Genomic DNA, 23,633 nt, shown 5'->3' with positions numbered 1-23,633 from the left:
CTTAAGTTATATCAATTAAGTCCCCTTTATATACTGACTGCTGAAGCGATAAGGAGGCAAAAAAAAACCCCAAAGCAAAACAAACTGCCTTTATCATGGACGAGTTTTGCAAGGAATTGACCAGTTGCAGCTGTGAATGAGAGGCAAGAAGCAAAGAAAGTAAGAAAAGCAACAGGAAAGTGCAGCCTGTAGAGAGAAAATGTTCTACAAGACAGAACTCGTTGGAAAGACAGATTTGAAATGTGTTAAAAAAAAACAACACCATCATAAAATCTCTTCTTACATTCAAGAAAATGTACGTTCCTCATATGTCCACTAAAGAAATACCATACTCAGATTTTCCTCATAAACAAGTGAGGCAACAAGGCTTCCCAAATTTAGACGTTCCCAGACAGTTAAAACTATTCTGCAAAGGCTTTATGGAGTCCCTGCCTCTTTTAAGAGGGTGGTCAGACAAGCTGATAAAAACAGACCCCACCTCAAACTCATAAGAAACTCTAATCCAAGAGAAGCAAAGACAGCTTGTATTGCTTTTTAATTGTTCTCAGCATCTTTAGAGCCTGTATTAGCACTGTATGTGCACCAAACTCTTGGTGAGAGAAATTCATAGAATCATAGAATTGATTGGGTTGGAAAAGACCTCCGAGATCATCAAGTCCAACCCTTGGTCCAACTCCAGTCCATTTACCAGATCATGGCACTCAGTGCCACAGCCAATCTCAGTTTAAAAACCTCCAGGGATGGGGAATCCACCACCTCTCTGGGCAGCCCATTCCAATGCCTGATTACTCTCTCTGGAAAGAACTTTTTTCTGATCTCCAACTTAAATTTCCCCTGGTAGAGCTTGAGCCTGTGCCCCCTTGTCCTATTGCTGAGTGCCTGGGAGAAAAGACCAACCCCCACCTGGCTGGAACTTCCCTTCAGGTAGTTGTAGACAGTGATGAGGTCACCTCTGAGCCTCCTCTTCTCCAGGCTAAACACCCCCAGCTCCCTCAGCCTCTCCCCATAGGACTTGTGCTCCAGTCCCTTCACCAGCCTTGTTGCTCTTTCCTGGACTCGAGTTATTACCTATTTGTGCACAGGTATTAAAGATTCAGATAGTCTGTAGTTTGGCAGAGGGATTCAGGGAAACTGTCCAGCAGAAATTTCTAGCTCATTTTAAAGTGATCTGGAATTTACTCTGCTTTGTTACAAACACGCTTGTATTTTTATATCTGTCTGATGCATAAATCCTTTTAACAAACAAAATATTTTTATCTAAATGAGAATAGGAACCTATACATTAATATTCAAGATTCTTAAATTTTAAGTTGTTTCTATTGCTCTACTTCTTTGCCTACTCCAAGGGACAATAACACCATTTCCATCCACTATTTCCCAACACGTTATGTTCCATTTCTCACTTCATGGAGTAATCCTTCCACCAGGAGCCTTATGAAGACCATGTAGCTCCTTTTGCCTCTGCAGGGCAGTTTATTAATGTGGTAGCTGCAGTTCTGTCTGTGAGCAAGACTTCCAGAACTGAAGAATGAGGGAATGAGAAGAACGTGGCCTGTGGCACACATCTTTGTCCACTACGCTTTATTTTTGGCTGTAGAAGTGCAAGCAAAAGCAGCTTCAGTAAGAAATGTGGAGTCAGCTGGTGTGGAAGTGTTTTCACTCTTAACCTTCCAGAGGTCTTTCCTGGGGATTGTCCTCATGTGAACTATGGCCATAAAGGAGAACAGAAGATGTAGAGAACAGATCAGGTGAAGAAGGATTCTTTTATTTTAAAAGATACAGGACACATTCCAAACAAAAACTGCAATACTGTCTCTGGAAATGGTCGAGGAGCAAAATTTATCTGTAATGCACCTTCCAATCTACAAAAGGGAGGAGTCCCACTGACACAATTGTAATTGCATATTTCTGGGAAAAGCATCCATAAGTGAGGATTATCAGTTTTTTTCTGCCTTTCCCAATGCAGAAAAGTGGGATTTTTTTGGCAAACACCAGGTATTCTTTGCTTTGTGATTAACTAGCAGTGAGCATTCCAGGGTAAATGGATCTGCTGCAGATCAGCCATAAAATGCCACACCTATTACTAAGTGACACAGCCAAGGTTGCATCAACATTTCCTTTATAAATTATTTTCAAGCAGTTGATATTTCAAGAAGGGCAAATTTTAGTCTCTGTCTGCCTTTTTTACAGAAAGAATCCTTTCCCAGTGAAATTAGTTTTACCTTTGATATCTCCCCACCCCAAGAAACATCCACAGATTACTAATGCCAAGAGCTGATTTGAGAAAGGTTTCACAAATTCTGTTTGGAAGCTTCACACTACTAAATGTATTATGAGAACAATGACACAGCAACAGTTAACACTTAATTTTGGAAGCAATTCTGAATGAGTCAATAAATCGTTATGAACAAAGACTGCCTTGGATATGCTTTAATACAGAAATTCTGTCCCACGGGATAGAGATCACATAAGACTTATCTCAGAATATTTGAAAATAAATATAAAATTAACTAATAAGAACAATAAATTATGTCAGACCAGTATGGATGAAGGGAGCATCTAGACAAGCACTGATATCTGTATGTCCTATTTAACTTCAAAATACACCTGAATTATCTACATGTTCCTGCCAATAACTTGGACCAACCATCTGAACAATTTACAACTTACAAAAAAATATCCAAAATGCAAAAACAAAAAGGCAAATTAGTATTTTAAGATTTCTTCTGCTACCTATGTCCAGGTTTAAAAATTGACCTTTGATGTGAAATTATCAGGTACTTTTCTTTAAAGCCACATGAACTAGAAACATGCCAAAAACATCCACATTAGAACATCCACTACCCCTCCACCCCTTGGAAAAAAAAAACAACCTCAGAAAGGTCAGTGCTCTGACAAATTAAAAAACCCCAGACATATTATATACATATATATTCTTTGTCCATTTATCTATCTAGAGATATCTGTCTGTATAAATACACACACAGATATGTTTTGCCTTTATTGTGTGCCCCAACAACACACAGCAATAGGAATACTGTGCTAAAGAAAGGAATTCAAGAAAAAACTAATCTGAAAGTCGTGCTACAAAAATTCTTTTATTATAAAACATGAACAGGGTAATTATTTTTGTTGGCTAAATCCAAGAAAGCAGAGAATGTAATCCAAACCCATCCTTCTCCACACTTGCATCCATTTTGGGGTGACTGATCAGATGCAAACCGGGTAAATAATGAGGGTCTGGTACTGACTGAGCAGAGCTAAGTCAATGTAGAGAAGAGGATTCACCAGTACAGGAGACAAACTTTTCTTCACAGTACTTGTTCCAGTGATTTCATAAAGTAAAATGAAACTGCAGGCAAAGTAAAAGGATCACTCACAGATCACACCTGCCTTCAGATTCAAAATGGTATCTGTGGAAGCACAGATAAAATGATCATCTCAGAAACTCAATGGGATATTCTCTGGACTCTCAGATACCTACACAAAACACATCCTCAAAAGGGAAGAATGAACTCTCAGGTGGACTAGAGAGGAATCTGCTAGTAAAGTAACAGAACATTGAGAAATGAAGGGTCCATAGGAGAAAAGTTGAATTATGGTTAAACAAAGAATAAAGTATGTGCTGCTTGATGAGATTCCTTTTTCAGAAATGGATTGCTGTTGTCTTAGTGTGCAAGTTTGGAGCATTCAACTTAGAATATCTGGAATGGAAAAAGTCCTGTCAGAAGTGGACTGGTGAAGAAAATGAAGAAGCCGCCTCTAATGCCTTAACAACTGAGGGTTTTAATGTTGTTTAAATGTACAAAATGGTTTTTATTGTCTTTTTTGCAAAGTCACTGCTTCTCCTTCCCAAAATCCCTGGAGAGAACTGTTACTCACCCCTGAGGAATGTATCTGGGGGTCTGGAAGGAACTTACAAAAAGTGTTCTCATTGAATGTTACCTCCCCCTTTCTATTGGTTGTAAACCCCTTATTCCTACTGGCACAAAGCCAAGCCCCCTTCTCTTACCATTGGTAGATTTTGGATCCCTCCAAGGTCCACATAAACCCTCACCCCAGAGCATTACTCTCTCTCTCTCTCTTGTCCCTCTCCTGTGGTCCCTGCATGGTCCTTGTGGGCTCCCTGGGGGCCACCTGGTTGGGGGCAGTGAGGGGAGCTCACCCCTCTGGGTGACAGGCTAAGCCCCAGGACCTGGAGAGCCCCACTCAACCCTTGCACAAGTTGGCACAAGGCAGCAAAGCCCCCTCAAGGCCAAGGTGGCCAAGAGCATCCTGTGCTGCGCTAGGAAAAGCAGTGCCAGCAGAGTGAGGAGGGTGACACGTCCTGTATCAAAAATAGTGAGGCCAGCAGGACCAGGGCAGTGATCCTTTCCCTGTACTCTGCGTTGGTGAGGCCACACCTTGAGTATTGTATTCAGTTCTGGGCCCCTCAGTTCAGGAAATACATTGAGGGGCTGGAAGGGGTCCAGAGAAGAGCAACAAGGCTGGTGAAGGGACTGGAGCACAAGTCCTATGGGGAGAGGCTGAGGGAGCTGGGGGTGTTTAGCCTGGAGAAGAGGAGGCTCAGAGGTGACCTCATCACTGTCTAGAACTACCTGAAGGGAAGTTATATCCAGGTGGGGGTTGGTCTCTTCTCCCAGGCACTCAGCAGTAGGACAAGGGAGCACAGGCTCAAGCTCTGCCAGGGGAAATTTAAGCTGGATTATCAGAAAGAAATTCTTTCCAGAGAGAGTGATCAGGCATTGGAATGGGCTGCCCAGAGAGGGGGTGGATTCCCCTTCCCTGGAGGTTTTTAAACTGAGGCTGGCTGTGGCACTGAGTGCCATGATCTGGTAAAGGGACTGGAGTTGGACCAAGGGTTGGACTTGATGATCTCGGAGGTCTTTTCCAACCCAATCAATTCTATGATTCTGTGCCACACATGAGGTGCCTTGTTCAGTTCCAGGCTTCTTGGTGCAAGAAAGACACAGACATACTGGAGCAAGTCCATCAAAGGGCCACAAAGGTGACTGAGGGATTGGTGTATCTTTTACGTGAGGTGAGGCCGAAAGAACTGGTTCAAGAGAAATGAAGACTCAGGAGGCAGCTTATCCATGCACACAAATACCCAATGGAATGGGGTAAAGGAAATAAAGCAGTGGTGCCCACTGACAGGGCAAGGGGTGACAGACACAAACTGAACCATATGAAAGTCCAAAAGCGAGAAAAACTTACTACTGAGAGAGGTCAAACACTGGAACAGGTTGCTCATGGAGTTGTGGAGTCTCCATCTTTGGAAATATTCAAAACCCAGCTGGACACCATCCTGTGCAACCTGTTCCAGCTCACCCTTCTGAGGCAATGGGGTTGTTACAATTACCTCATGAAGCCCCTTCCACCCTTCACGATTCCGTGCTTCTATCTCTGTTCTCGAGATCACAAGATAAACACAGATAGTTTATATTCCAGTCTGAGAGAACAAACTAGATGACCATAAAGAACACAAGCTATCACAAAAAAAATGCAACAAGAACAAAAGTATCATGAAAAAGTTACATTCTAAGCTCAGAACTACTTTGTCTACTGTATTGCTTAGTGTTTTACATGCCTTTCAAAACCTTGACTCATCAAGTACCAGAGCTCAGCTCCTCCTCCCAGGAACGAGGGAACACAGCAATGAAAATAAACAGCCCTCTCTGGACAGAAGCCTGTGTATCTTCTATTTAGACTATAAAGAAGAGTGCAAACAAAAACCTGTGCAATTCTCTACTATACTATACCAGGAAAACAGAAAGGAGATTCTTGTTTTCCTTAGGCAAAGTCTCAAGTAATTTGGCCACACCTAAAGTGAAAGGAGTATTCTTTTTCTGGAAGGAAGGCAAAGAGAAGCCAGAGATCCACAGTAGCCATTAACACTTAATGCCATCGCCGAGGCTGAGAGGGTGTTACAGACTGAGACAACCACGAGAATTTTCACACAAACTCATCTTTAAGTGTGTAGGCAAACGGGGGGTTTATCATAATACTTTCAAGAAAAGGGAAACAAGGAACCTCCTGCCAGACACATTCCTTTAAGAGTTCAGAGATGGTGACTCCTTCAGTAAGGACTTTCCAGCTCCTTCCCACCCTCACAGATGCAGAGCACTGTGGTTCCAAAATCGTGTTTATTCAGGTGAGCTTAATAAAACTTAGTTTCTCCTAAAGAAAAGAAAGAGACATTTATTCCACAAGGAGAATACCAGCTTTCTATTTGATGTCCTCTCAACTACGTGCTCTGAATCCCCCCATGGTCATTTCACTTACAGAAACAGCTCTGCCCAAGGAAAGGCAAGATCAACAAGGGCTTAGGATTCTGACTCCTGTGATCTTCTGTTTGTAAATTATTAAACTTTGACTGTCACCTTTGTTGATGTGGTACCTCATTACAACAGAAACCAGTGAAATGTAGAGCAGTCACCATTCTCTCCTAGCAACAAAGTCAGCAGTCAAACAGCACGTGGTTAACCCAGGCCAGGCAACAAAACTCAAAGGTCCCAGAAAATAAGTGGATCACACTTCACACCACAAACTGAACTTGTTTTATAGTCTTTCAAACTAAAAACAGGCAAAGAATGTGAAATTTTCTGAACTGACACTCTAGAAGTGATTGTGAACTTTTATTGTCAGTCCAGTATTTTTCATAGTTTTAAAAGACTGAAAGGGGAAGCCATTAAAGAGGTGAAAACAGCAAAATGTAATTTCCATCCCAAAGTGGGTGACTCAGCAAGATACCACTGCAAGATTTAGGTTCTTTTTCCTTTTTTTTGCCTTGGATTTCACATAAGAATGCAAAGTTGGAAAGGAGTGCAAAAGCAACCACAGACTTCTGTAACAATAACACAGGCAATTATGAGTTCAGACATCCCACAAATATGTTTTAAAGAGTAAGGGTCAATGTCCTTGGAGCAGTCCAAGACAACATCTGTGGACATATCAGCAAATCCACTAAGAAGAGAATTCATTCCATGACCCAATTGCAAGACAATCAACAGTTTCATTCTAGAGATCATTCAGCTGTGCCTCGGGGACAAAACAAGAGTCTGGAGCCATCCCAGTGCAAGTTTGATTGCAGAAGTTTTCACACATACAAAGTCATAATTATATTAAATCAGGGCACTTGTCCCTCCTTCAGATGCCATGCTAAAAGTGTTCAGAAAAGCAGGAGAGAAAAATAAAACAGTTCTCTATAAAAAATGGGTCATCAGTACCCTAAAATCTAAGTTTGGAGAGAAGAATTTATTAGAAACTGAAAAGACAATTCAAAGGTTCAGCTTTAAGACACCTCTTTGTAATTGCAGTTACCAGGTGAATCTCAAATTGTATTTGGAAATTTTAGGCACACAATGTTGCTCCATCTTCTCTCTGGACAATGCTGTTACACCACAGGAAGTGAAGGGATTCCTTCATTCACACCAACAGCAGCAGCACCAGATCACACGTTTTCTGTTCAATCTACACTCCAAGGAGTACACACAAACCACAGTTATAAAATATTTGCAGTTTTATCTCACTTTGGACACATTTGTTGATTATAATGTTTAGAGTTGAAAAGGAAGCAAACAAGATATAAAGCCAATTCTCTTTTATCTAAGGACAGGATTTGCAGAATTACAAGTCCTACAAAACAACACTTGCCAATTTCAAGCAGCTCAGTGGTGGCCAAATAAAAATACTCAAGGACTGGCAGAGATGCTGAGAGGCTTTTAAAAGCAATTTTAAACTACTCTGTCTCCTCTGGATTACAAGTACAGCTAAAATAATTAGGTAAGTATTTTGTCTTTTTTTCCACAAAATTATAATCATGGCGTGTCTATACAAAACACTGAGGCCCAGCAGCCACTGAGATTCCTGACAATCTCAACTACACGAAGGTTTTTCAAGTATGGAAAGGGCTTTCAGTAGGACACCAATATTACTTTTGAAATTAGTTTTGAACCTTTCTCAGTTTGTGGGCTGTGGAAATTGAGCTTATTAACAGGCTCTTTTTCTTCATTAACTTTTGAAGACACTTAGGAAGTATCATGGAGTTCCTGAGTTCACAAACCAAAAGCCACAAACTCATGCATGTCTAGCTCCACAGGATGCATCCAAATGATGGCAGGACTGCTGCAGTTGGCATCCAGTTTTGTAGTCTCTGTAGATTACACCAAGATTTGTGTACCCTGAAAATCATGTTCTTTACACGTGACATCTGCAAGACAGAAGCTGAAGCACTTTGGAAATGCAGCACTTGGGAAGCTTTAAGTATTCCTGTATCCAGTGTAATTAGTGTGCAAAAACATGAAGACCATTGTTCTCCCAGATTCTACAATATATACTGCCATAGGAGTGGGCGGTCCCGTGGTGTAAAGGAGAGCACTCTGGACTCTGAATCCCAAGGTCCTGAGTTCCAGTCTTAGTGGGACCGTCCCCTGGCAGTTCAATGCCTCCCTGCCATCCCATCCCGTCACATCTCGGATGCTCAGCAGGGTCAGCCCCGGTTAGTACCGGGTGCTGTGACAGTCCCAAGGACTTCCCTGTCACTGTCCAAGCTCGCTCGGCCGTGGCAAATGGACCTCAGGACTGAAACGGTGGGGCCAGTTCTGTGCACGCTGTGCCTCACCTAAAACGTCCACTGCACAGGCTGGAAGGGCACATGGGGAGAGCCCTGCCCAAATCTGCATTCCCAAACCCTGGCTATACAATCCAATACTACCATAAGAACCAAAATTTCCTTCTCAGTATTTCAAAAATTTACTATTACTTAGAATTACTTTTATCTGAATGTTTCTACTGTATTCAACATTATTAATTTCATGTTAAGCCTCAAAATGGACTTTTTCAAATGAAGAGAAAAAGTACAGTATTTATCAAAGCTACGAAATAGCACCTTCAATCTTATAATTCCCTAAAGCTTTAAGATAGTTGGGTCACATCCCCCTGAAAGTCAATCAAAGTTCAGAATAAAATGAATTTGAACAATTTCAGTTGCAGCCAACTCAAATAGGTTAACACAGTGTTGGAGTTTCAGTGGACAGTCTGTTCCAGAGATGGCTTAAAAAAGATCTCTCCTTTTCATCCATCATCATGTATCCCACAGCACATTTACACAACTGTATGCATTTATTTTTGACTTGTACCCTTCCCCTCTATCCACCAGAAATAAAATACTTTTGATATCTTTATGTGTATCTTACATATTGCTCAATAGTAAAGATATTCCATTGCAGTGGGGAAAAAAGAGCAAAAAAAATGCTGCCACTCAGTTCTCATGTACAGCCTTTTTCAGCTTTCCATGCAATGTTTTCATTGCTGTGAACTGTCACTCTGTATCCCACTGACTTCTCCTATAAAACCCACTGTTTGGAAAACTGACAATTATTTTACCAAATAAGAGTTCCAGTGACTAAATCAGTGATTTAGGGAGAATGTCACTGTTTTCATCTCAGAAAAAGAAGATTCTTCCCAAGAATAGATTTTTGTCTTCCTCCAGTTTATTACAATGCTGATTATATTCTAAGTTCAGAGTCAGACCCCTAAAAATAATAAGCCTTAAGGATCTATTTTAAAACTACGCCCTTTTATTTAAGTTCATATATTTTAGTTCTTTAGTTACCTTAACCATGAAGAAAGTTAAAAAATGGATTGTTTGTTTAATAAACTGGGGTGGGAGGGAAGCAGCTCTCACTTGAACTGCCATTATTGCTGGGCTATTTCTGTGGGGCTCCCAAAAAAGTACACAAAACAAATTTCTTAGCAGAAAGAAATTGTATCAGTAGGTATCTGAAAAGCAGAATTCTTTCCAGTAGCTCCTACTCTGTCCAATCTAAACGTCCAATACCTATGCAAGAATATTTACATGTCTCTGCTCATTAGATTTTCATATGTATTTTCCAGAACTGGTACACAACCCTCAGCCTTTAAAGTCTGCACAAAGAACTAATCCAGTAGAGTTTCACAGTGTATTTGGTGGACCTGTACAGTTAAAGGACCTTTTCTAACTATTTTGCTGTTTTTTACCCTCAACTAAAATTACAAGATGTAATAATGGATGTATTAAATACTGTTTCTCTTCTATTCCATGTTCATTATAATTCAACTACTAGAAGTTTAGGTTTCTCTCTTTCCTTGGTTTTTGTCTCCCTATCCAAACATCAGAGGCACAAGAGACAGGTTTTCTGATGTCACACTAATCCTGTCAAAACCCGTTTTCACTGCCAGCCTGTAAACTCACATTTAATTTCAAACAATGTCGGGTTTGAGCTACTCAAGTGCCACAAGCACGAAGTCTTTCCAAAATCTCTTCTCCGCAGTTCACAGCTGTTTTTCCTATTACATCAGCCAAGCTCCTTTCCGATGTTTCTCCTTTCCCTTGCAAAGGCACACGGATCGTGTCACCACAAGAGCTCCACGCGAACCAAATGGCTCGACAGCACCGCGAAAACGCTCCGCAGCCGCGCCTAGAAACGAAGCGTGCACCGAGACCCCACAGAAGCGTTTAATCTACAATTATTTACAAGGTGCACAAGAGCCAAGGTTGAAGAGTGAAGCGCACAGAACACAACAACACACAGACCAGCAGCAGGGCGGCGGGACGCGGGTGTTACCGGGGCAGCGCCGACACGCGTGGCCGCTGCCCTGCGGCGCCGCCCGCCCGGGCCCCGCTGCGGCCGCTCATCGCGGCCCCGGGCGCTGCTGCTGCAGCCCCGCGAGGCAGCCCCGGCCCCGGGTGGTTCCTTTGCGGCCCCGCAGCCCGTTCCTCACCTGTGCCCGGCGGGACCCGCCGCTCCCGCCGCTCCCTCCATCGCGGCCCCGCCGTTGCTATAGGCTCCCCCTGTCGCGGCCCTTAGCAACGGCGCGCGGCACTGAGGCGCGCCGCCATTGGCCGGGGCCGCGAGCACGCCGCCCGCCGATTGGCCGCGGCGCCGCGCACGCGCAGCGAGGCAATGGCCGCCCCCCCCCTTTTGGCCGCCGCCTCCGCCTCCGCCGGGGCCAGAGGAGCCGCGTGGGACGCGCAGCTTTGCCCAGGGACGCCTTTCCTCGAGCAAGCCGGGCCCAACAGAGCCCCATCGCCAAGGCGCTCCCCCTCCCCACCCGCCCCGGCCACCCGCACATGGGGCCTGGCTGAAATCGTGTCCCCTCTTCAGCCCCCGCAGTGACATGTGTGTTCGGGCGTGGCCTCTGCTCCCGCCGGGTCAGGCGCTGGCCGGTCTCTCCGACAGCTCGAGGCTTGCCTTCACCAGGATGTCGGCAGCGCTCAGCTGCCCTCGCTCCCGCAGGTACTTCATTAGGTGAGGCCGCCGTCTCCAAGTGACCTTTACTCCATACTCATGCTCGGGAGTGTCTGTAACCAGCACTGCTGCCGACTCTCCTCTCCCACAGCGGTCAGTACCAAATGCCAGCTCTTTCTCTGGATGCCAGACATTAGTGCTTTGTGCCAGAGTATTGCTGCATCTCCTACTCGTTAGGGAAGGCACCTGTGGAGCCTCCACCTCTGTTGGACGAAAGACTTGTTGCTCCACAGGCTGGGGAGCAGGGTCCCCACAGGTCTCTGGACCCTTCACTTGTATGTTGGAGTTTGCTGCTGTCCCTTTGTTGGGCTGGCTGTGAGAGTGCTGTGTGTCCTTCCTTGAGTGATTTGGATGATGCAAGGGGTGGCCTGAAGGTCCTTCTGCATTCTCAAAAGTTAAAGGAGGGAATTTGCAGGCTATAGATCTTCGAGAAGCTCCTCCTGCATGAAGGGAACCATGTTTGGCATCCCAATTTTGAGGCTTGTGTGGACCACGAGGCTTTTTCTGGCAAGCTTTCAACACCACTGACTCAGTTGTTTCAAATTGTGGGCTCACCTGTAGGAAAAGACAAAATAATAAGGTAGAAACCCAACCACTTTCTCCAGACAAATAATGCCAACCTGATTCTGCATCCCCACCTGTCCCTTTTTCACTGTGTTCACTCAGTGAGTAATCTGGTCTGCTGCAAAGCAAGTGAGGCACCAAGAAAGCTGCTATGCAGGAGATGCCTCATGAACATCACATTCTGCCATTCTTCTCTGAAAGGTCTTTGGGGTGCAGGTGAGCTCTTCTCTGGCAACTTAGAAAGAGCTCAAGGTTTGGATTTTTAAGGAAATCTAACTGGTGTCTACTCCTGTAATCCCTGTACGTTTAAAACAGTTCAGAAATGAATCCTTTTTCTTTCAGTGTCTTTGCATAACTCCAAATAGATTCGATGAACCAAATTCTCAGTCTCCCTGAACAGGTAGAGGTTGAACTGAGAGAGCAATACAAAGTGATTAAAGGGCACTCACTTAGCTCCGTCCCCTTAGAATTGTTAATACAATATTCATCATTTCCCCCCCAAACATCTTTGCTTCAAAACATAGTTAATCTCTGACTTCTGGAGTAGCAGATCATCCAAAATGCACTTCTAAAATGAGCTTTCTATAGCAGGTTGGTCCAAGCTTAAGAATCTACATTTCTTTGAAAGATTCTGGACTCTTACTCAAACCCTGGAAATACGTTTTTAACTCCGATCTTTATCTTCCTGATTATCAGCAAAGAGTTAGACTCTGTTTCAAAGTGCAATTTGTTTTTCCCCAAGAGACACCAACCTGTGTTCTTGCTACAATAACTACAATCTCCTCAGCATTCCAAAGTTACTACATAGTAACTCCTCAAAAAACTAAGTGCACTTAATTAAGGAGAGCATTGTCCTCTGTGCAACTGAACTGCTTGAATGCAAAGCCTTTGTGCAGGAAAAGAGAAGTGATTCCATAATTCTATCCTGGCATATCTTAACACAGGTCAATCACTGACTTTGAGGATATGACTTCCCAGCTTCAGAGAACATGTAGGGAAGGTTTTGCCCATGCAGGAGCCAAGCAGCTGAGAAGGTATGAAAAACTTAGATAACATCAAGAAGAGAGGAACAGAAAATCAGTTGTCACTCAAACAAGTTGACAGACGCTGTGCAGAGGAAGCTTCCAGAAGTTACAAACCTACCACAGTTTTCAAATTGAAAAATATCTAACAGTTTCAGTGCTGGTAGCTTCAAACAAATTTTAAAATTATTGTATGTTTGGAATCAAAGAACTACCAGTGTGGATATTTCCAGCTTTTTCAAACAAAAAGAATACTTACTGACAGCAGTTATTAGTAATTCAGAAGCCACAGAACTAACTGCTTCACAGAATCACAGAATCAATTGAGTTGGAAAAGACCTCCAAGATCATCAAGTCCAACCCTTGGACCAACTCCAGTCCCTTTACCAGATCATGGCACTCAGTGCCACATCCAATCTCAGTTTAAAAACCTCCAGGGATGGTGAATCCACCACCTCTCTGGGCAGCCCATTCCAATGCCTGATTACTCTCTCTGGAAAGAATTTATTTCTGATCTCCAACTTCAATTTCCCCTGGCAGAGCTTGAGCCCATGCCCCCTTGTCCTATTGCTGAGTGCCTGGGAGAAGAGACCAACCCCCACCTGGCTAGAACTTCCCTTCAGGTAGTTCTAGACAGTGATGAGGTCACCTCTGAGCCTTCTCTTCTCCAGGCTAAACAACCCCAGCTCCCTCAGCCTCTCCCCATAGGACTTGTGCTCCAGTCCCTTCACCAGCCTTGTTGCTCTTCTCTGGACCCGCTCCAGCCCCTCAATATCTTTCCTGAACTGAGGGGCCCAGAACTGAACAGAACACTCAAGGTGTGGCCTCACCAACACAGAGTACAGGGGAAGGATCCCTGCTCTGGTCCTGCTGCCCATGCTCTTTTTGATACAGGACAGGATCCCTTCAAACATATACCAAAAAAAAAAAGTTGGAGAGGAAAAGATGGAACATGTTCTACTTCAAGGGTAAGGCATCACAAAAATAACTCCAGGTCACCAGGAACAAAGGAATGTCTCATCCAGGTTTGAAAATACACTTCCTGAGCTTGCTGTGGGAAGAGCAGAGTGAAGCAGCAGTAATGCTTAAACCGAGTCCCCTAGGTGAATGATGGCCACTGTTGTATAAGAACAGTCTGTCATTGCAGCATCTGTTTGCTTAAAAGTGACCCATCCTTACAAGATAAGAGGAGTAGCTTAGGAAACTGCTCCCAGAAAAGGAGCCCATCAGAAGATTGATACAGAGAGAAACCATGTAAAAGACACAGAATGCCACAGAGGGCAGGTGAGAACTAATAATCCTGAAGTGAAAACCTGTGTTGTCTAAATTTAGGAGATTGAAACAAAGTACCCAGTACTTTAAGCAGCAGCCAATAATAAACCTCTTAATGTTTATCGTGTGCAGGGTTTTCAGTTGCCATAGAAAACAGCATGTTCCTGATGAGAAATTCTTTTCTAGAAGTAGTCATATTAATCAGTACTCATCATTTTACACCTTCAAATTACCAAGAGCTTGGTGGTTATTGTTAGACTGTGAAGCAAATCATAAGCACTTGTGTTTTAAGCTGCTACAATGAATTCTACTCTGAGCTACTAATTCTCAGTAACCACACCAGACAACTTTTGTTGAGAAGTACGTGGAAACCTTGAAAACTGTTGCTGTGGAATTGTTGTAGTTTGGGATTATTATGTAAATTCTCTCCCCTGCCACTTAACTGCCCAGGCCAGCGGTTAACAAAAGAAGCAGTTAACTGTGATCGCTGGGGTGGGGGCAGGTTTGTCTCTTTTGGTTTTTTTTTTTTGGATATTCTCCTCAGTCTTGGCTCGGCGGAACGGGGGAGTGGGGGCTCCAAGGAGGCAGGCTGCCCTGCTGGTTACTGCTGGGGTTTTCCCTGGCTGTCTTGCCGCTGCCTACTTCGGACTACCTTTTCCTGCCGTGCTGCTGCCTGCCTTGGATTTGCTGCTGGTTGCTCGTACCTTTCTGCTTCTTGGACGGGGAACACAGGGGGAAGAGACTGAGTCCATCTGAAAGCCCACTGCTCGTCTGTTTCGCTGGAGAGGGACTGAAACTCACTCTGCAGCCAGCGGGCTGTGACAAGGACACTTAAGTATAACCTTTTCTCCCGGAGGAAAACCTGCTGGGTTTTGTTCTTGTTTTTTTTTTTTTCTCTTATGGTGTTGGGGAAGTGGGTTGCACTAGTCTGTTTACATATATATATATATATAGCAGTTATCCTTCTTGTATTAAAATTCTTTTTCTTAAATTTGATAAAGAGTGGTGTGATTATTGTGGAGGAGGCCCCTCCCCTGCTTGTGGGTAAAACATTTTGGTTTTTCCCCTCAAACCGAGACATTTCTTGGCGCCCAACGTGGGGCTTGTAAACAAAGAAGGATAACTGCTATTTTGTGGCACCATGTGGGTCTTGAGCTTAGGGTTCATCAGGACCATCCTGTATAATATATTGGCTTTTTGTTGGTACAAATTCATGCCAAAAGGAGCGGCAGGTTTAAGTCTTATCAACAAATCAATGAGCAAAACTCAAATAGCCGCAATTATTATTGAGTTCTTACTCTGGATTTATGGTGCCATGAATTCGATGCCTTTGGATGTCATGTGGGTGGTGCTCTCCAGGCTGTTTTCCTGCCGCAACCTAAGCTGCTACCTCTGGGGATTCAGTGATAATAGTACGGACCCTTGGGAAGGAACAAAGGGGAATCTCTTCTCCCAACCCTTTGTCCATTCCCCATTCAAGTCTGCTACAACAGCTTTTGAGATGTTTAAATTCTCCCTGGATGCCAGAGATATCTTGCTCTTTATGGTTTTTCTGCAAGGTTGTATCCCTGCGGCTTACAGAATGTTTGAAGGTAGGGCCAGGGTTTTTCCAGAATGCATTCAGAAACCTAGCCCAGTGAAGGGGGAAAAGCGAGAGAATAAAACCCCTGATGCCACAGTGAAGGGAGAAAAGGATGAGGCTAAACCAGGAGGACAGGCCAAGCCTATGGAAGTTGCCCCTATTCAGAAAAGGAAATATAAGACCAAATTAGACCATCCAGCGGACGATGAGGGGGCTGCTGCACCTCCACAGCAAGCAGACCCAGAGCCTGAGATCATCACTGAGTCATTGTCATTTGATAATCTCCGTAGTTTGCGGAAAGACATTGCTCGACACCCGGGTGAGCCCATCCTGACTTGGTTGATCCGAGTTTGGGACCTTATGGGTGAAACCTTACAACTGGATGGTGCTGAAGCCAGGTTTTTGGGGGCTCTGGCCCAGGATGTGGCTATTGAACAGGTGTTCGTGAGGGAATCAAAGCCCCTTTCACTCTGGGCACGACTTCTAACGAGTGTAAGAGAGAAGTTTGTTTATAGAGAAATCCTGCAGGAACATCATATTAGGAAGACTTGGAAGACGATGGAAGAAGGAATTTTACGTCTGAGGGAGATGGCAATGATGGACGTGCTTTTTGGAAGAGGTGGGCAAGCCAATAATGACCCTGACAAGGTCAGATGCACACCACATATGTGGTGGAACCTTTCACGCTCGGGGCCAGCTGAATACACCGATTTCCTGGCATCCATGTATAGGGAAGAGAACCAAGAAACAGTGGGCGCTATAGCAAATAAGCTCCGGATATATGAAGGCATGACCCACAGCCCAATGCAGGCCCGTATTTCTGCTGTAGAGACATTGGTTGAGAGTCTCAAGACGCTGCCTGCAGAGGTAAAAGCGATCAGAGAGGAAATTAGGGAAAGTCTCCAAGTGGCACCAGTGCGAATGAGAACCTCTGAAGTCAGAGCCAGACGCCCCCCAGCCAGAGGAAGTGGACAGACCTCACGAACTGAGATGTGGTACTTCCTGGCCAAACATGGAGAAGACATGGGACGGTGGGATGGGAAACCCACCCGTGCCCTTGCAGCCCGAGTACAAGAACTGAAGGAGAATGGAAGAAGGTCAGTGAGAGTAAGTGCAGTCCCAGTTTCCCACGGGCAAGAATCTGACCCACAGGAGGGCACCTCCCAGGTGTACTCATCGAGAAAAGGTTCTGACCGCTATGACCAGGATCAGTGTTAGAGGGGCCCTGCCTCTAGCCAGGTAGAGGCATGGGACAACCGTGTCTATTGGACTGTGTGGATTCGATGGCCTGGTACATCAGACCCACAAAAGTATAAGGCTTTGGTTGATACTGGCGCTCAATGCACATTAATGCCATCAGGACATGTGGGCTCAGAAACTATTTCTATTTCTGGGGTGACAGGGGGATCTCAAGAGTTGACTGTGCTAGAAGCTGAAGTGAGCTTGACAGGGAGAGATTGGCAGAAACACCCCATTGTGACTGGTCCAGCCGCCCCATGTATCCTGGGCATTGACTACCTCAGGAATGGATATTTTAAGGACCCAAAGGGGCATAGATGGGCTTTTGGAATAGCCACTGTACAGACAGAAGGGATTGAACAATTGAACTCATTGCCAGGTCTCTCAGAAAGTCCTTCTGCTGTTGGACTGTTGAAAGTTGAGGAACAGCAAGTGCCAATTGCCACCACGACAGTGCACCGTCGGCAATACCGAACGAACCGTGATGCTGTGATCCCCATCCATAAGATGATCCGTGAACTGGAGAGCCAAGGGGTGGTCAGCAAAACCCACTCACCCTTCAACAGCCCCATCTGGCCTGTGCATAAGTCTGATGGAGAATGGAGATTGACTGTGGACTATCGTGGCTTGAATGAAGTTACCCCACCGCTGAGTGCCGCTGTGCCGGACATGCTGGAGCTCCAGTATGAACTGGAGTCCAGGGCAGCAAAGTGGTATGCCACTATTGACATTGCTAATGCGTTCTTCTCCATTCCTCTGGCACCAGAGTGCAGGCCACAGTTTGCTTTTACCTGGAGGGGCGTGCAGTACACCTGGAACCGACTACCCCAGGGGTGGAAACACAGTCCCACCATCTGTCATGGACTGATCCAGACTGCACTGGAGAAGGGTGAGGCTCCAGAACACCTGCAATACATTGATGACATCATTGTGTGGGGGGACACAGCAGAAGAGGTTTTTCAGAAAGGAGAGAAAATCATCCAGATCCTTTTGGGAGCTGGCTTTGCCATCAAACGGAGTAAGGTTAAGGGACCAGCCCAAGAGATCCAGTTCCTGGGAGTGAAGTGGCAGGATGGACGCCGTCAGATTCCAACAGAAGTCATCAATAAGATCACAGCAATGTCTCCACCTACCAGCAAAAAGGAAACACAAGCCTTCCTGGGTGCCATAGGGTTCTGGAGGATGCATATCCCAGCATACAGTCAGATCGTAAGCCCTCTCTACTTGGTAACCCGTAAGAAGAATGATTTCCACTGGGGCCCTGAGCAGCAACAAGCCTTTGACCAGATCAAGCATGAGATTGCTCAGGCTGTAGCCCTCGGACCAGTCAGGACAGGACCAGACATACAGAACATGCTCTACTCCGCCGCCGGGAATAATGGCCTGTCTTGGAGCCTTTGGCAGAAGGTGCCTGGTGAGACTCGAGGCCGACCACTTGGATTCTGGAGCCGAGGCTACAGAGGATCTGAAGCCAACTATACCCCCACAGAGAAAGAGATCCTAGCCGCCTGTGAAGGAGTTCAAGCCGCCTCAGAGGTGATTGGCACAGAAGCACAGCTGTTTCTGGCACCTCGACTACCAGTGCTGAAGTGGATGTTGTCAGGACAGGCTGCCTCTACACATCACGCCACTGATGCTACCTGGAGCAAGTGGATTGCCCTGATTACGCAGCGCGCCCGTATAGGAAAATCAAATCACCCTGGGATCCTGGAAATCATCACAAACTGGCCTGAAGGTGAAAATTTTGGTCTAGCAGATGAAGAGGAAGAGCAGGTGACACGTGCGGAAGAAGCTCCACCATACAATCAATTGCCAAAAGAGGAAATACGCTACGCCCTCTTCACCGATGGCTCCTGTCGCATTGTAGGGACTAATCGCAAATGGAAAGCAGCTGTATGGAGTCCCACACGACAAGTTGCAGAAGCTACTGAAGGAGAAGGTGGGTCGAGTCAGTTTGCAGAGCTTAAAGCCGTGCAGTTGGCCCTGGACATTGCTGAACGAGAGAAATGGCCAAAGCTTTACCTCTACACCGACTCATGGATGGTGGCCAATGCTCTCTGGGGATGGTTAGACCGATGGAAGAAAACCAATTGGAAACGCAGAGGGAAACCCATCTGGGCTGCCGATATATGGCAAGATATTGCCACCCGAGTAGAGAAGCTGATTGTGAGAGTCCGCCACGTAGACTCACACGTGCCCAAAAATTGGGCCAATGAGGAACATCTCAACAACCAACAGGCAGACCGAGCTGCGCAAGTGAAAGTATCACAGATAGATCTGGACTGGCAGCACAAGGGAGAGCTGTTCTTGGCTCGATGGGCCCATGATGCCTCGGGCCATCAGGGCAGAGATGCCACTTATAAATGGGCACGAGACCGAGGGGTGGATTTAACCATGGACATTATCTCTCAGGTTATCCACGACTGCGAGACATGTGCTGCCATTAAGCAGGCTAAGAGAGTGAAGCCCCTGTGGTATGGTGGACGCTGGGATAAGTATAAGTACGGGGAGGCCTGGCAGGTTGACTACATCACACTGCCACAGACCCGCCAAGGCAAGCGCTATGTGCTCACCATGGTGGAAGCAACCACAGGGTGGCTGGAGACACACCCAGTGCCTCACGCCACTGCTCGGAACACCATCCTAGGCCTGGAAAAACAAGTGCTGTGGCGACATGGCACCCCAGAACGAATTGAGTCAGATAATGGAACTCATTTCAAAAACAGCTTAGTTGCTACCTGGGCGAGAGAACATGGCATTGAGTGGGTGTATCATATCCCCTACCATGCACCAGCTGCCGGGAAAGTTGAGCGGTGTAATGGACTGTTGAAAACCACTTTGAAGGCGTTGGGTGGAGGGACTTTCAAACACTGGGATCAACACTTAGCAAAGGCTACATGGCTAGTCAACACTAGAGGCTCTGTCAATCGAGCCGGCCCTGCCCAATCAGAACCCCTTCACACTGTAGATGGAGACAAAGTTCCTGTAATACACCTGAGAGGTATGCTAGGGAAAACAGTCTGGATCAACCCTGCCTCAGGCAAAGGCAAACCCATTCGTGGGGTTGTCTTTGCTCAAGGATCTGGTTCCACCTGGTGGGTGATGCAGGAAGATGGAGAGACACGATGTGTACCTCAAGGGGAACTTATCTCTGGGTAAACGACTCATATTACTGTACTTGTAAACACTTAATTATTTGAAAGAAAATTTAAGTTTAATGTAGAGTATCGGCATGGAAGAGAATTTAGGGGTGGATAATGTTGTAGTTTGGGATTATTATGTAAATTCTCTCCCCTGCCACTTAACTGCCCAGGCCAGCGGTTAACAAAAGAAGCAGTTAACTGTGATCGCTGGGGTGGGGGCAGGTTTGTCTCTTTTGGTTTTTTTTTTTGGATATTCTCCTCAGTCTTGGCTCGGCGGAACGGGGGAGTGGGGGCTCCAAGGAGGCAGGCTGCCCTGCTGGTTACTGCTGGGGTTTTCCCTGGCTGTCTTGCCGCTGCCTACTTCGGACTACCTTTTCCTGCCGTGCTGCTGCCTGCCTTGGATTTGCTGCTGGTTGCTCGTACCTTTCTGCTTCTTGGACGGGGAACACAGGGGGAAGAGACTGAGTCCATCTGAAAGCCCACTGCTCGTCTGTTTCGCTGGAGAGGGACTGAAACTCACTCTGCAGCCAGCCGGGTTGTGACAAGGACACTTAAGTATAACCTTTTCTCCCGGAGGAAAACCTGCTGGGTTTTGTTCTTGTTTTTTTTTTTTTCTCTTATGGTGTTGGGGAAGTGGGTTGCACTAGTCTGTTTACATATATATATATATATATATATAGCAGTTATCCTTCTTGTATTAAAATTCTTTTTCTTAAATTTGATAAAGAGTGGTGTGATTATTGTGGAGGAGGCCCCTCCCCTGCTTGTGGGTAAAACATTTTGGTTTTTCCCCTCAAACCGAGACAGGAATGCAGGAGGAAGAATAATCTGTACCAACCCAAGCAGCAGAGGTGTTCCAGTCCACAGGTTTTCTAGGCACACATCTGGGCTTCTGAGCCACAGGCAAAGGAGCTTCATAGCAATGGGTGGGTCCCACCTGCGGCCTCTCAACGAACACCAGCTCTGCCTTCCTGGCCTTGTGGGTACATTTCTTCTTTGGAGGCATCAAAAGATATGGTCAAACCACTTAGAAACCTCATGATGCTTGTTCGAGCCCGTTGGAGAAAGAGGGAAGCACCCCAAGGAGACGCTGAAGGGCTCTCAAATCTGTAGAAGGCAAATAAATGGATTTGAAGATAGACTTGTTTGGAAACCTCAGATGTAGTTTTTAATAAAAGTAAAACATTTGTGCAACAGTAGAGCTTCTAAGTCTCTAGGCAGACTTTTTCCTACCAGTAGTTTTTGAACTTTTTGTTGCTTTTCAGGTAGATCTAGAAATGCACAGCAGGAATTGAAGCAGTCAACCCTCTGATCCAGCTATATCAAATCAGCTATCAAAAACAATCAGAAAAACTTGCTTTCTTTTTCTATTTAATCTGGTTTGTAATTCCAAGAAGATACTGTAAGGCCAAGGTAACCAGAAGTCTTTTCATTTTTAGTTGCTGACTACTTTTTAATTAAATATATTTTAATTTCGGGAATTTTTAAGGTTGTGGCATTTGTTGGGGGTTTTTTGAGATTTTTTTAAACAGAACAGACTTGACATTTCCCTTCTGTATTCTACATATCTTCCATGATTTTTTTTAACATAATGGATAAATTTTAATTGAATCAACATGGAATTTTTCATTGAAAAATGGATCACAGAATCAGGTAGGTTGGAAAAGACCTCTGAGATCATCAAGTCCAGCCTGAGGCCAAACACCACCATGTCAACTAGACCATGGCACTAAGTGCCACATCTTTCCTTAAGCACCTTCAGTAACAGTGACTCCGCCACCTCCCTGGGCAGCCTATTCCAATATCTAATCACCCTTTCTATGAAGGAAGTTTTCCTAGTGTCCACCTAAACCTTCCCTGCACAGTTTAAGACTATGTCCTCTTGTCCTGTCACTCGTTGACTGGGAGAAGAGACCAAGCACCACCTTGCAACAACCTTTCAGGGAGTTGTCAGGAGCGATACGGTCTCCTGAGCCTCCTCTTCTCCAGGCTGAACAATCTCAGGTTCCTCAGCTGCTCCTCTGAACTGCTGTGCTCCAGACCCTTCACCAGCTCCATTGCCCTTCTCTGGACATGATCCAGCACCTCAGTGTCCTTTCTGTATTGAGGAGCCCAGAGCTGGACACAGCACTCCAGGTGTGGCCTCACCAGTGCTGAGCACAGAGGGACAATCCCTGTCCTGGCCCTGCTGGCCTCACTATCTATTTTTCATAGAACCATAGAATCAGTTGGATTGGAAAAGAGCGAGATCATCAAGTCCAACCCTTGGTCCAACTCCAGTCCCTTTACCAGATCATGGCACTCAGTGCCATGGCCAACCTCAGTTTAAAAACCTCCAGGGATGGTGAATCCACCACCTCTCTGGGCAGCCCATTCCAATGCCTGATTACTCTCTCTGCAAAGAACTTCTTCCTGACTTCAACTTAAACTTCCCCTGGCAGAGCTTGAGCCCGTGCCCCCTTGTCCTATTGCTGAGTGCCTGGGAGAAGAGACCAACCCCCACCTGGCTAGAATTTCCCTTCAGGTAGTTCTAGACAGTGATGAGGTCACCTCTGAGCCTCCTCTTCTCCAGGCTAAACAACCCCAGCTCCCTCAGCCTCTCCCCATAGGGCTTGTGCTCCAGTCCCTTCACCAGCCTTGTTGCTCTTCTCTGGACCCCTTCCAGGCCCTCAATATCTTTCCTGAACTGAGGGGCCCAGAACTGAACACAATACTCAAGGTGTGGCCTCACCAACACAAAGTACCAAGTAACCTGGTCCTGCCAGCCACGCTGGTCCTGCTGGCTACGCTATTTTTGATTCAGGCCAGGATCCCATTGGCCTTCTTGGCCCCCTGGGCACACTGTTGGCTCATGTTGAGCTTCCCGTCAATTAGTACCCCCAGGTCCCTTTCTGCCTGGCTGCTCTCCAGCCACTGTGCCCACCCTGTAGCGCTGCATGGGGTTGTTGTGGCCAAAGTGCAGGACCCGGCACTTGGCCTTATTGAACTTCATCCCATTTTGATACAGGACAGGATTCCCTTGGCCTCCTTGGCCCTGGGCACTGCTGGCTCACGCTCAGGCGGCCTGAGGTCATCTCGGAACAGGAACTCTGAGTAGAATATTTAACGAGAAATGCATGCGAACGTAGCAGCCTGGCAGCTTACCAGAGGCGCAGCCTCCTCGGGGCGTCCTGCGGCCCCGCGGCCGGTACAGCCGCGACACGCGTTAAACGGCGGATCTCCGCGGCCCTTCCGCGGGGGTCAGCGCAGGGCCAGCGACCCGGGAACGTAGCACTGCTGCCAGGGAGCGACAGGAGGCAGGGAGCTGCCGGGACTGCCCCGGCCGGGGCGGAAGCGGCTCTCCCGGCACAGGGACAGGGACAGGCCGGGGCCGGAGGAGCGATTCAGTCCGGTCGCGGTCCCGCGGCACAGCCGTATCGCCCGCCGCCACCGCCCATTGGCCCGCGCTGCCACCGCCCCGCCCCCGCCCCCTCCATTGGCCCGCGCTGCCGTCACCCCGCCCCCGCCGCCGCTCACTGGC

At 46.2% G+C, this 23,633-nt stretch overlaps 2 protein-coding genes across 3 annotated transcripts in view; both read right to left on the bottom strand.

Annotated features, from left to right (window-relative positions):
* Window positions 1–11,255, bottom strand: part of TULP3 (TUB like protein 3) — a 40,246-nt gene extending 28,991 nt beyond the window's left edge. For both annotated transcript variants that reach the window (XM_071557856.1, XM_071557864.1), the window contains exon 1: window positions 10,765–11,255. In XM_071557856.1, coding sequence (XP_071413957.1) covers window positions 10,765–11,162 — 398 coding nt within the window. In that variant the 5' untranslated portion in view covers window positions 11,163–11,255. The remainder of the gene's footprint in view (window positions 1–10,764) is intronic.
* On the bottom strand, window positions 11,196–23,343 carry RHNO1 (RAD9-HUS1-RAD1 interacting nuclear orphan 1). Its single transcript, XM_071557877.1, has 3 exons — window positions 23,258–23,343; window positions 20,952–21,220; window positions 11,196–11,846 (listed from the first exon to the last, which is right to left on the bottom strand). Exons 2-3 carry the CDS (start codon window positions 21,117–21,119, stop codon window positions 11,196–11,198), a joined length of 819 nt encoding a protein of 272 aa, XP_071413978.1. The 5' UTR covers window positions 21,120–21,220; window positions 23,258–23,343.
* Between the last annotated feature and the right edge of the window lie 290 nt (window positions 23,344–23,633).

This window comes from Pithys albifrons, chromosome 1 (assembly GCF_047495875.1).
Source record: "Pithys albifrons albifrons isolate INPA30051 chromosome 1, PitAlb_v1, whole genome shotgun sequence".
In the NCBI taxonomy this organism is placed as follows: domain Eukaryota; kingdom Metazoa; phylum Chordata; class Aves; order Passeriformes; family Thamnophilidae; genus Pithys; species Pithys albifrons.
Note: the sequence above shows the minus strand (reverse complement) of the source record. Positions and strands in the feature narration are given on the sequence as shown.

What these genes read in the sequence shown, in the direction of transcription:
- RHNO1 (XM_071557877.1), bottom strand. Translation starts at nt 21,119, where the DNA reads ATGCCTCCAAAGAAGAAATGTACCCACAAGGCCAGGAAGGCAGAGCTG. An exon ending in GGAACACCTCTGCTGCTTGG is followed by an intron (nt 11,847 to 20,951) that starts GTTGGTACAGAT and finishes CTTTTCCTACAG; the next exon opens with GTGAGCCCACAATTTGAAAC.